At 40.5% G+C, this 12,296-nt stretch overlaps 1 protein-coding gene across 1 annotated transcript in view; it reads right to left on the reverse strand.

The window, feature by feature from the left end:
- Positions 1–1,726: 1,726 nt before the first annotated feature.
- TXK (TXK tyrosine kinase) overlaps positions 1,727–12,296 on the reverse strand; it is a 40,745-nt gene continuing 30,175 nt past the window's right edge. The window contains exons 10-14 of the mRNA XM_065907537.1: positions 10,759–10,975; positions 8,279–8,343; positions 7,155–7,273; positions 4,457–4,614; positions 1,727–1,810 (exon numbers count right to left, since the gene is read on the reverse strand). Coding sequence (XP_065763609.1) covers positions 1,742–1,810; positions 4,457–4,614; positions 7,155–7,273; positions 8,279–8,343; positions 10,759–10,975 — 628 coding nt within the window. The 3' untranslated portion in view covers positions 1,727–1,741. The remainder of the gene's footprint in view (positions 1,811–4,456; positions 4,615–7,154; positions 7,274–8,278; positions 8,344–10,758; positions 10,976–12,296) is intronic.

Raw genomic sequence — 12,296 nt, forward strand, 5'->3', positions numbered from 1 at the left:
AAGGCATCTATAAAAGACTTTCAGCTTCTCCTTAAGATCCCCATTTACTGCTAAAGCTTTCTCTTTAGTTGTGAGAAAAATTACCCCAGATCAGTTTGAAACATTAAAGTGCTGGAGAAAAACAAACCTGGCCAACTGACACTTAATACTGACACAGTCCCCTGGTTTATCAGTCAGACTTGAGCTAATCTTCCTTGAGGAAATAGGGATCATAGCTGAACAGCTCCAAGTTGTTACTAGTGAAGATGCTGGACCACGTGTTAAATGGCCAAAAAAGCAAGAGCGTCCCTGGGAAGAGAAGAATGGTGGGTGCTTTCTGATTCTCTTTCCCGCATCTGTTACTCGCTCCTCCCCAGAGCTCTCTGTCTCTATTCCCAAGTGCATGTGTGCTCTGCTGTGTCCAGCAATTTTTGTGATCCTATGGGTTGTAGCCTGCCAAGTTCCTCTGTCCAGGGGATTCTCCAGGCAAGAATACTGGAAGGTGTTGCCATGAACCCCCTCCAGGGGATCTTCCCGACCCAGAGATCAAACTCACGTCTCTTATGTTTCCTGCATTGGCAGGCAGTTTCTTTACCACTAAGTGCCACCTAGAGAGCCCCTCCTGTTGTTAAACCTTATGGTAATGACTCCCGCTTTCTGCAGCACCCTTTCCCCTACTTATTGGGTTGGCTGAAAAGCGAATGAACTTTTCAGCCAACCCAATACTTCTGAAGCACTGAGGATGACGACGATCAATTTCCAATCATTCCTGCAAATGGCATGTGAAAAATTAAGGTTTAATGATGATTACTGGTTATCTCATTTTGAATCTAAAACCCTGGACTTCAGACATAATGGAATTTGGTATAACATTTGAATATCTTGCTTTTGTCTCCTTTTGTTCTTATGGAAAAAGCAAGTCATCTTCTAGAAGGTTCCAGAGGTACTTTCTATGACAAAATGAGGCTTCCTCTAGTATCCAGTTTCACAGTTACCAAGTGTGAAATCTTAGAACTGAAATGCAGGTTCTGAATTGTCTTGGACAGTGGATCTCACTAGATACAGAAACTAGGTCCTGTTCAAACAGGACCTTTCACCAGGTCCTGTTCAAAGGGCTTTCTCCTGTAACAGTGCTCAATACTGGAGCACAGGAAACTGCTGAAATAATAAAATCTATGCAAAAAATAGCTTATTAAATAATATAAGGAAGATTATGAAGGACAGTTCCAGAATGCCCACTCATGTGGCTTGTAAAGGTGCATTTTTCATAAAGATCTGTACAGCTCGAAAGCAGGACGTCCTGCAGGGGAGGCTCCTTTATTCCAGGATTTGGCAGAATTTATTTTCATCTTCTATGCATGAGCCACCAAAGTAAAAAAAAAAAATCCACTCCTCTTCAGTAAAGCAGTGTCCTCAGTAAAAGATAAGGTTTTCATGTAACCTCAGGGACTCTCAGGGCGCTTCTCATGAAGAGCAGCCACTATAATGACCACCATGGAGCAATTTTTTCATTCTTCATTGATGAGACATAAAGAATATTACAGAAAAATCCAAGTTTAGAAGTCACTCTCAAACATACATGTAGAAAAGTTACTGTCAGAATACTGTCAAGCTTTAACAAATTGGAAAAGCCTGTGATTTTTGCACTGTTTCTCAAAGTCAGTGGCTCTAAAGGGTGATATTCACCATCAGTGACTTCACCCAGGGTTTCCTTTCATGACAGTCTTGCAGGATGATCCTCTGGGTTGGCAGTCCCTTTAGGTCACCAGGTTTCTGCAATCTCTGTAAGAACTTGCAGCAGCTCAGCAAACGTTGGGCGGCCTTTAGGTTTCTGGAAAAGGGAATTGGAGGTGGTCAACTTAATTTAAGACTCACACAGAGACCAGCTCTGGAACTTGCTGGCAGGACCTGGATCCAGGCTGGCTCACCATGAACAGAAGAGTCAGATATCTTGGCTGATACACAGGGCATGAACAGCAGTTGAGCGAGGCAGGGGTGTGAAAACATAATGGAAGAGATTGCTGCAAAAATAAAATGGCTAGAAATGCAAACACTAGCCGCATGTGGCTATTTAAATTAACTGAAATTAGATACATCTTAAAATTCAGTTCTCAGTCACCCTAGCCGCTTTTCAATTCTTTGATAGCCAGTATGGCCTGACCTATTGGACAATGCAGATAGCATATTTCCATCACCACAGAACGTTCCATAGATCTGCCCTAGAGATCTATTTGGATGACTTGATATGCATGGAATAAAGGAAGAGCTGGGAGAGAGGGGCCTCTGGAATCCCAAATCCCCAAGCTCAGCCCCAGTTATTCACTATACCTGACCCCCTGTAGAAAGACAGATTTTAGTCAGAAAACAAAAGGTATATTTCCATGAGGGCTTTTTCAGGTCTTGAAGCATTGATTGTGTTGTCTTAAGGCTCAGTCAATAAATTCCCAGCCATGAAGATTACAACCTTTTTTGTATTTCACAGTGGGATGCGGTTTGACTGACTCCATGAGGAAGCTCCATGGCATCTTAGAAATCCATGGGAAATAGAAATATTCATAGTAGTAGAGGTCCCTGGCAACAGGGTTAGTAGGGAGACACCATGCCTAGTGACTTGTAAACAGATGGCATCAATAAAAGTACAGAGTAGGAGACAACCTAAATGTGCATCAGTGCAGGAATGGATAAAGAGGAAGTACATATATACAATGGAATACTACTCAGCCGTAAAAAAGAGAAAGTAATACCATGTGCAGCAACATGAGTAGACCTAAAGTTATCATGCTGAGTGAAGTCAGTCAGAAAGAGAAAGACAAATACCACATGATATTACTTATATGTAGGATAAACTGTGAAACAAATGAAATTATCTATAAAAAAGAAACAGACTCATAGACATAGAGAACAAATTTGTGGTTGCCAAGGGTGAGGGGGAGTGGAGGAGGGATGGATTGGGAGTTTGGGATTAGCAGGTGCAAACTATTAAATACAGAATGGATAAGCAACAAGGCCCTACTGTTCACACAGGGAACCATATTCAATCTCTTGTGATAAACCGTAACAGAAAGAATAAGAAGAATGTACACACATGTATAACTGGATCGCTCTGCTGTGCAGCAGCAGTTAATACACAACACTGCAAGTCAACTATGGCTTAATAAACTAAATTTTTAAATAGAGTAGATAAAATGTAAAAATTAAAGGACAGAACAGAAGGGTCTGTGAGCACATGTGAGAGTCTTCCTCGAGACTGCAAGGGTAAATCGTGGAGCCTGTTACTGGTGCTGAGGCCGGGCCAGTAGCAGAGTCAATGAAACACGTGTAACCATGCTAGTACAACCATGTTTGAGTCTAGGGATGCTTAAGCGCCTGTTTACTTGGTCCTCTTGTCAGCATCTTATTTACTCCTTTCTCTGTCTCCTTTCCACAGATATGTAAAATCTCAATAAGTATTATATTGTATGTGCATGTACAAGCATATTGCTTTTAAACATGTATATTCCTAAGCTATTTACATTATTATTGCAAAGATGCTCTTCAGACATCTATTTGCTACAAACAGCTTACTTAATATATATTTTTTAATGTCTTTCAAGATTCCTTGCAGAGCAGTTAATCATATGTGAAGTATTTTCATACACTGGGGATATTTATAAAATTAATACTTCTCTGGGATGGAAACAACCATGTTACTTCTGATATACTGAATTTTTTTTAGTGTTTGTGAATTGGAAGTCGAGTGATTTCTTTTTTGGCCAGGAGGAAATCCTCATCCAGCTGTAGCTATTCTGGGCTGAAACTGTCAAGTGGAAAGAGAGAGCTGTCAAAGTCACAGCAGAGTCTGATGATGGGGGGGTGTTGAGTTGTGCCCGGAAAAGACAGAGGTGGGATGCAAACCCTTCTGGCTTTATTTTTAAGCTTGGCATTTCAAGTAAAAGAGAAACTGGCCTTCTGAGAGAGTGTTTTCTGAGTACAAGTTCCTGGCACACTTCTGTCTTCATTCCTATTCTTGCTTAATCTCTCTATCAGAAGTCTCAAATGCCACAGGAGAGATGAAACCCATTACTCTTAGCTTTGGAAAAGCAAGACAAATTAGAGTAGAGTGAAGTAAATAAAAACACCATCCTTTTCTTTCGATGTGAAAATTGACAAGTCTGATTCCACCCTTAGTTTCCACCCAGAAGTTCTTAAAAGGAGTAAAACCTCTCATCACTGAGGCTTTAACAACATTGAGAGTTTCTGTAGGAACCAATTTGGAAAGATAAGACTTAGAAAAGGTACTGAATTCCTCAATTGAAAGGCCACTGTTAAAATGGGTTAATGATTTTTGTTGTGGAAGTACTTCTGCTCTCAGGGATAATTACTAAGAAATAGAAACATTTTTCCTGCCATGACAGAATCCTGGGGTAACATGGGTGATAATCAATCGACTCTCAGATGTGGGAACTGCCAACCTTTGCAGGAAAGTAAGGGCACTCACCTCATGCCAGCAGCTATACATGATTTCATATATGGACATTGGTGCCAGGTGAGGTCGGTACAGCCTGAAGCCTTTAGAAATAGCTTCCACAACTTGCAAATTTGACCTATTTTCAAAAGGCATTTTTCCTTCTGAAAACACTTCCCACATCAAAACTCCTGAAAATAAAATATATAAAAATAAGAAGTTAGAGAGAGGTGGTTACTTGGAACTGAAAGAGCAGTTTCTAATTACAAGGCATTATTTCCCTCCTGCAGCCATGGAGTTACAATCATCCACATTGACTGCAGTTCTATCCAGGAAGCAGATCCTGTGCATCTTAGTTTTTGAAAAGGTCTTCAAACTGAATATATTCCAAGGGAAAACAATTCCTTCCCTTTTCTGTTGGTCCTAACTGCCTCCTTATTGGAAGAAAATGCTTGCAGCATCTTTAATTCAAAGTACTATTCATGTCTCCACACCCTGACATCAATGAAACTTTCTACCATTCCATAGAAAATGGCAATATTGTGTAATCCCCTGCTGCCTGTTAAGGCCAGGAAAACTCCTGACCAGTAGATGGCATCCATTTCCCTCTTTCCACTGAAAGACTGCTGAGGAGAGTCCCAGAAAATCTGGCAGGGTTTCTGTTTATATAAGCAGGTGTTCAAAAATCATTGATGGCTGATGAAGCTCCTTCAAGTCTCTCAATTTGAGTTCATTTAATTATTCACTTATTCTACAAACATGTGTTATGTATTCATCAGACTCCACCCTTATGCTAGAGCCACAGAATTCTTAAGATTGAAATCTGTCCAAGTTCTTAAGAATTTAAGAAGCTCACTGTCCAGTGAGGATGAAAGACAGGTGGTCAGGTAAAACTCAAGGGTTTCAAATTGTTCTACAATCAGCATTCAGTTTAGTTCAGTTCAGTCGCTCAGTCGTGTCTGACTCTTTGCGACCCCATAAATTGCAGCACGCCAGGCCTCCCTGTCTGTCACCAACTCCTGGAGTTCACCCAAACCCATGTCCATCGAGTTGGTGATGCCATCCAACCATCTCATCCTCTGTCATCCCCTTCTCCTCCTGCCCCCAATCCCTCCCAGCATCGGGGTCTTTTCCAATGAGTCAGCTCTTCACATGAGGTGGTCAAAGTACTGGAGTTTCAGCTTCAGCATCAGTCCTACCAATGAACACCCAGGACTGATCGGGTTGGATCTCCTTGCAGTCCAAGGGACTCTCAAGAGCCTTCTCCATCACCACAGTTCAAAAGCATCAATTCTTCTCAGCTCAGCTTTCTTCACAGTCCAACTCTCACATCTATACATGACCAATGGAAAAACCATAGCCTTGACCAGACGGACCTTTGTTGGCAAAGTAATGTCTCTGCTTTTTAATATACTATCTAGGTTGGTCACAGGTTTCCTTCCAAGGAGTAAATGTCTTTTAATTTCATGACTGCAATCACCATCTGCAGTGATTTTGGAGCCCCCCAAAATAAAGTCTGACACTGTTTCCACTGTTTCCCCATCTATTTGCCATGAAGTGATGGGACCAGATGCCATGATCTTAGTTTTCTGAATGTTGAGCTTTAAGCCAACTTTTTCACTCTCCTCTTTCACTGTCGTCAAGAGACTTTTTAGTTCCTCTTCACTTTCTGCCATAAGGGTGGTGTCATCTGCACATCTGAGGTTACTGATATTTCTTCTGGCAATCTTGATTCTAGCTTGTGCTTCTCCAGCCCAGAGTTTCTCATGATGCACTCTGCATAGAAGTTAAATAAGCAGGGTGACAATATACAGCCTTGACGTACTCCTTTTCCTATTTGGAACCAGTCTGTTGTTCCATGTCCAGTTCTAACTGTTGCTTCCTGACCTGCATACAGGTTTCTCAAGAGGCAGGTCAGGTGGTCTGGTATTCCCATTTCTTTCAGAATTTTCCACACTTTATTGTGATCCACACAGTCAAAGGCTTTGGCATTAGTCTCAGAACTCAACTGCTCTCCAGCAGAGCTTAAAATGTCACCAGCCAAGACTATCATATGTCAGTGGCGAGCTCATGAGATCAATACAGGGTAAACCTTATCATGGGCAATAATATTCACACCCTTTGAGGGTACAGATGTCTCTCAAAACCTAAGAAGGCACCCAGGAAGGTGAAAGGTGAAAGAGAATAGATAGATCATTTATACATTGATTGCCGTTTTCTGAAAATCAAAGAACAAATTCCATCAGACATGGGTCCACAGTATCTCTTTTTCAATGAAGAACATTACCCAATATAAATAGCAATTGATAATCCTCAAGGAAGCCTATGTCTAATTTCACAAAATATGGGAATAATAATGTAAATGAGATGGCATCACTGATAGTCAAGCAATGAAGGTTATTAATTACACTCAAGATTAAATGATGCTGTAAGATCAGTTTTCCTTGCAAATCTCTGTGGTGTGGGAAGGTTGGCTGAATTTGTTTTCTAAATCAGCAGACTGTAATGGTTTTTACAGCATGTGCTCACTGGGAAAGGAAAAGACCCTAAAGGCAAATTTATGTAAGAAGGTTGCCAGTTGCCAAAGACAATCTGATGTGTTAGAACACCTGAGACAGAAACACGGTTATAAGAAGACTTTTAGCTAGATCATATTAAGAAATCAAAGTTAAAAGAGCAATCTCTATTTTATTCAATAAAGCTCTAACAAATGAACATCAAATTCACTCACCGAAGGACCAGACGTCAGATTTGCTGCTATATCTGTTGAAATGGAAAACTTCAGGAGGGGACCACTTGACTGGGAACTTGGCTCCAGAAGAACTGACATATTCATCATTCAAAACGTACCTAGGGCCATCAGTTTTCAGAGCACATTGTGTTAATCACCCCTAAGTTCTGTGTACTTCTAATCCTTTTAGTTAACTCTGATTTCTAAAATACAAAGTATTTTACCACAGAAAGGCTCAGTATACCTTCTCTTCTTACTCTCAAGGTGGGAAAGTAACCCTTATACAGTTTCCTCCTTAAACCAAACCTCCATTGTGTTTATTATATTTGAATCTCAGAAAACCATAGCAATTCTTTAGTCTAAAACAGGCCTGTGGTTTAATAATGCCAGGCATGAAGGAATCTTGCAGACAGAAATTCAGGATGAGTCAGCAGCCACCTGTGTGAAGAGTCAGACAAGGACGAGACAGGATGATGGTGGCTGCGGGGAAGACAGTGTCAGTGGGTAGCAGCAGGGACCGGTCAGGCCATCTCCAGAATGCGGCCCCATGAGACAGAGGAGTTTGGATTTTGACCCTGAAGAGAGTCAGGGAGGAAACCTGAAGTCACTAGGGTTAAATTTCTAGCAACCTGAAGGAAAGCAGACTCAAAATATAAATTGCACTGAGTTGTTGAAAATAAGGTTTTCCAACCTTATGCTCACACCCTTGCTGTCTGTCAGCTCCTACAATTGATAAGAGAAACGCAGGGAAGGGACAGCTGCAAAAAGTCGGAGCTGAGCAAGCAAATTCTTTTTTTTTCTATTTCAGAAATATACAAGGAAAACTTTTCTCTTAACCTTCTACATATGATAAGTAGACTGAGAAATTCTTTTTATTTTTAAGGGATGACATACTTTTATTGATAATAACCTGACACATAAGAAGACTGGCCCACAGTCTCAGTTTCCCTTATAGCTAAATTGGTGCCTATCCTAAAGCTCAAACTGGGTCAGCAGGACATCCAACCACATCAACGCTTGCTTCAGGGAAAAAAGAGCAAAGCCAATAACACCTTCAGTTTGTCTACAGACGAATGTAAGAGTCCCTACTGTGAGTAAACAAAGAAAGAAAGCATATCTTGTACCTTGTCATTCCAAAGTCCGAAATTTTTATTATACATGTAGAGCTGACCAAACAATTCCTTGCTGCCTATAGAAAGAAGAAAAGATTCCAGGTTTGAATACAAAGTTTTTTTTCTTTCCAGAGTTTGTACTCTTTTCCTTATTTCCTTTGTGGCTCAGCACTACCTCTGAGTGAATAGCCGTGTTACTTCATGGTGATAACTGTCGATGCTACATAGGATTTAATGTATCTGCCCTTGCGAGAAGGATTTTAGTGATCTTTTTGAAGAAATGATAAAAAAAAGAAGAATTTTAACTAGCTTTTTTTCCTTTTTAAAATGTGTAATCTTTCTCAAGAAGTATCCTTGACAAGTATCAGGATAAACTCAACCTAAGAGGTAAAAACCTATGAATTTTGATATAAAAAACTGTGTATTTAAAACTTTACCTTTATAAATAAAAAGAGGAAAGTCCAATATGCATGAAAAATAAAAGATCATTATATATGTTTGGGATAATCATTATATAAAATTACTTATAGAAATTAAGAAATTGTTTTTAAAACATACATTTCATTGAATGTAACTGTTTACAATTGATATTTTCTTATTTATTAAACCACAGTGAACTAAATATAATAGTATATAATGCAGAATTTATTTGATGCCAAGACAATCTATTTCAGTCAGCTTAGTCAGGAAAATCATTGACTTGATTTTTTAGCCTCATGTAGGTCAAAGGTTTGACAGAATTTTTCTCTTTTGAGCTAATTTGTGGTTCAGTTAGTTCAAAAACAAAAGAAAAAACTTGAAATGGAGAGCCAGCAGGAGCCAGTCTGGAAGATGTTGACAAATGCCAGCAATGATCTCAAAGTCAAACCACAAGGCAAGCCCTCAGCAGAGAAAACGCGCCTTGTTAGCTGACACACCTCACGCGGCACGTAGGGAGCAGCTGGAGCAGACCTGGCTGAACGTTGAAGCTAGTCTTTACGGGGAGGACAAGCCGCAGGACTAGGAAGGTGAGTCAGGCGGAATTGATACCATATCCATCCAATAAAGCGTGCGCTCAGTGCAACTCAGGCCAGACCCTGGGGAATGCGTCCCGAGGCATTGAGAACAAGGGTGGAGCTTTCCTACGCGCCAGGCACTGCTTTAAGTACACATTTTAATTCACGTAATCCTCCCGGTAAGCCCATAGGCAGAAGGTGCTATAATTAACACCAGTTGACTAGTGAACTAACTTACTTAAGGTCACATGGCTAGTAAGAAACAAAGGCGAGATTTCAACTAGCTCTGAGGCAGGGTATGCCATCTTGACTACATGATGAACTTATCAGGGAAATTTTCCAAAAAAGCTGATCACTAGATTTTACCCCCAAAGATTCTGATTTCATTGGTTGGTGGTATGGGCTTGGTACTGTGGTGTTTTAAAGCTCCCAGGTATTTCTAATGCCCAGCTAAATTTGAGAGCCGTTGCTCAGCAACTTGCGCTCTCATGACTCTGAACTGCAGCTCAGAAGTCAACACCTTGATGTCAAGGAGTCTGGAGGCTAATATTTGTGTAAACAATGTAAACAATTATTAAAGGAGGTAGTAAATAATTAGTGCCAATGAGAGCTCTAAATCATGTGTAGGACAAGCAATGGTGTGCTGGGGCTAATGAAATTATGACCCCTTTCTTTCCCCAAAATAGTCCAGCCTGAATGATAGATATTATGGTCACCCTAGTCATGGATGGTGGAAGTTTAGGATTACCTGTAAGTGTCAGTAACAGGGACTTCTCATAAATTCTCAAATTTTCATTGGATTTAATTTGGGAACTTAGAAACGAGACATGAAATGACACAGAAGGAATAGTTCGAGTATCATTAATAAATATGGAGCAGATAGAAAATGTCTTTCAAGGGGAGGTAGCAAGGCAGGGAAGCAGAGTTATTTGCTTCTGAGGTAAAACAAGCTTTGATCTTTTTTGTTTGGTTGTTTGTTCTGAGCAGTACAGAACAGAATGGTTTAACATTTCAAGGCCTCCTCAATAATGCCAGTAGGGCTTCTATGATGCTGTAAGAACCAAACCACCTCCACTTGGAGGCAGTTTCACTCACTGGGTGAGACCCACTGGGGCTGGTTCTTCAGCATGGTCCTCCAGCACCTGGCAAAGAGCTTGCCATATATAAGCACTTAATATGTATTTGATTATTGGTTGAAAGAAAGAAAGCTTGCAGTAAGAGAAGGAAGAAGAAAGGGGGAGAGAGGAAAGAAAAGTAGTTTTAGTTGATTTGTTGGTGAGCAATTTAACATGAGTTAAAGACACATGTAGAGTAACATCTTACTTGGCACAGCATCAGTAGGCAATAGAAAATAAAGCTACATTTCCCAACAAATTACACGAATAGAAAAATGTTTTAAAATTAAGCCAAAGGATGCATTATTCAAAGTATTGAAAGTCCTAACTTTCGATATGTGTTTAATACACAAAACAGTTAGCAAATTTGCAGTGTACTTACTAAATCTCTGTGGATAAAGCAGTTTCTCTCCAGATACTCCATTCCTTCGCAGACATCTTGGCACACACTCAGTAGCAGCTCCTTGCTAAGCTTTCCTTTTCTCTCTCTCAGATAGTTAAGCAGGCAGCCATTTTCCATAAACTCTGTCACAATATAGAGGGGCTTCTGCTGCATACACACTCCATAAAGCTGAACCAGCTTCGAATGAGATAGCTTCCTGTTGAAGAAAACATAGATCCATGAGCAAAATCGTTTTTGCCTTTTAAAGTGTTTGAACTCAACTGGTGATATTTACCATTTCCATATAATGTTCATCATCAAGCTATGATTAAAACTAACCCAACCGCAGAGCAAGTAGAACAGTTTCCTTCCCACTTTATGTGCTAAGAGAGTGGGGTCACGACATTGTGCGGTACTGCTTCCTAAGTTGTGGCACATACAGAAAAGTCCATGCCCCATATTCTATTTTTCTTTTTTCCACTTTGTAAGCCTTTTGTTTCCTCTTTACTGCTGCTCCTTGCCCAGTTCCTGTTCCTTGAGTTTCAACCTCCCCAATCACAGCTGTCTAGACAAAAAAGTTGGGACAGACAGAGGGAAGAAAGAGCAATTGATATGAATTTTAAAAAGAAAATTAAATGATAACTAATAAATGCATCTAAAGGAAATTTTTAGATTAAGTTGAAGACTGAGAAACCTTTACTGACATGAAACTCTTCTATGTATTCAGTAACCACACGCATAAACACACACACATATCATAATTTTATGTCTCCTAAAAGAGTGATGGCTCTGACACCTCATAGAAATGAGCTTTGAACTGTCAGATAACTCTTTAGGAAAATTTCACTTTCGAGAATTAAAACATTTGTGCTCAGCTACTTGAACTTTTATCTCCTCTCTTTTTCTCTTCTCACGCACACATGCGCAGTGTCCTTGAACATTGCCTACCAAAATACACCAAAATAAAGTTTTTAAGAAATGATACAAATGAGGGGCTTCCCTGGTGGCTCAGTGGTAAAGAATCCACCTGCCAATGCAAGAGACACAGGTTTGGTCCCTGATCTGGGAAGATCCCACATCCCATGGAGCAACTAAGCCTGGGAGCCACAACTACTGAGGCCGGCACGCCCTGGAGCCGGGACTCCCCGAAGAAGATGCCACTGCAAGGAAAAGCGTGCACACCGCAGCGAAGAGGAGCCCCGGCTCGCCGTGACTACAGAGAAGCCCGTGCAGCGGCAATGACCCAGCATAGCCAAAAATAAAATAAATCTAAAACATTTTTGTTTAAAGAAATGAAGTGATACAAATGAACTTAGTTACAAAACAGAAACAGATTCACAGACTTAGAGAATGAACTTATGATTACCAGCTGGGAAAGACTGGGAGAAGGGATAGTTAAGGGGTTTGGATCCACACGCTGTATCTCACATGGATAACCAACCAGGACCTACTGCCCAGCAGATAACTCTCCTCAGTGCAATGTGGACCTGGGCTGGAGGGGCACTTCGGGGAGAGCGGATGCATGTAAATACATGACT

The sequence above is a fragment of the Muntiacus reevesi genome, chromosome 16 (assembly GCF_963930625.1).
Source record: "Muntiacus reevesi chromosome 16, mMunRee1.1, whole genome shotgun sequence".
In the NCBI taxonomy this organism is placed as follows: domain Eukaryota; kingdom Metazoa; phylum Chordata; class Mammalia; order Artiodactyla; family Cervidae; genus Muntiacus; species Muntiacus reevesi.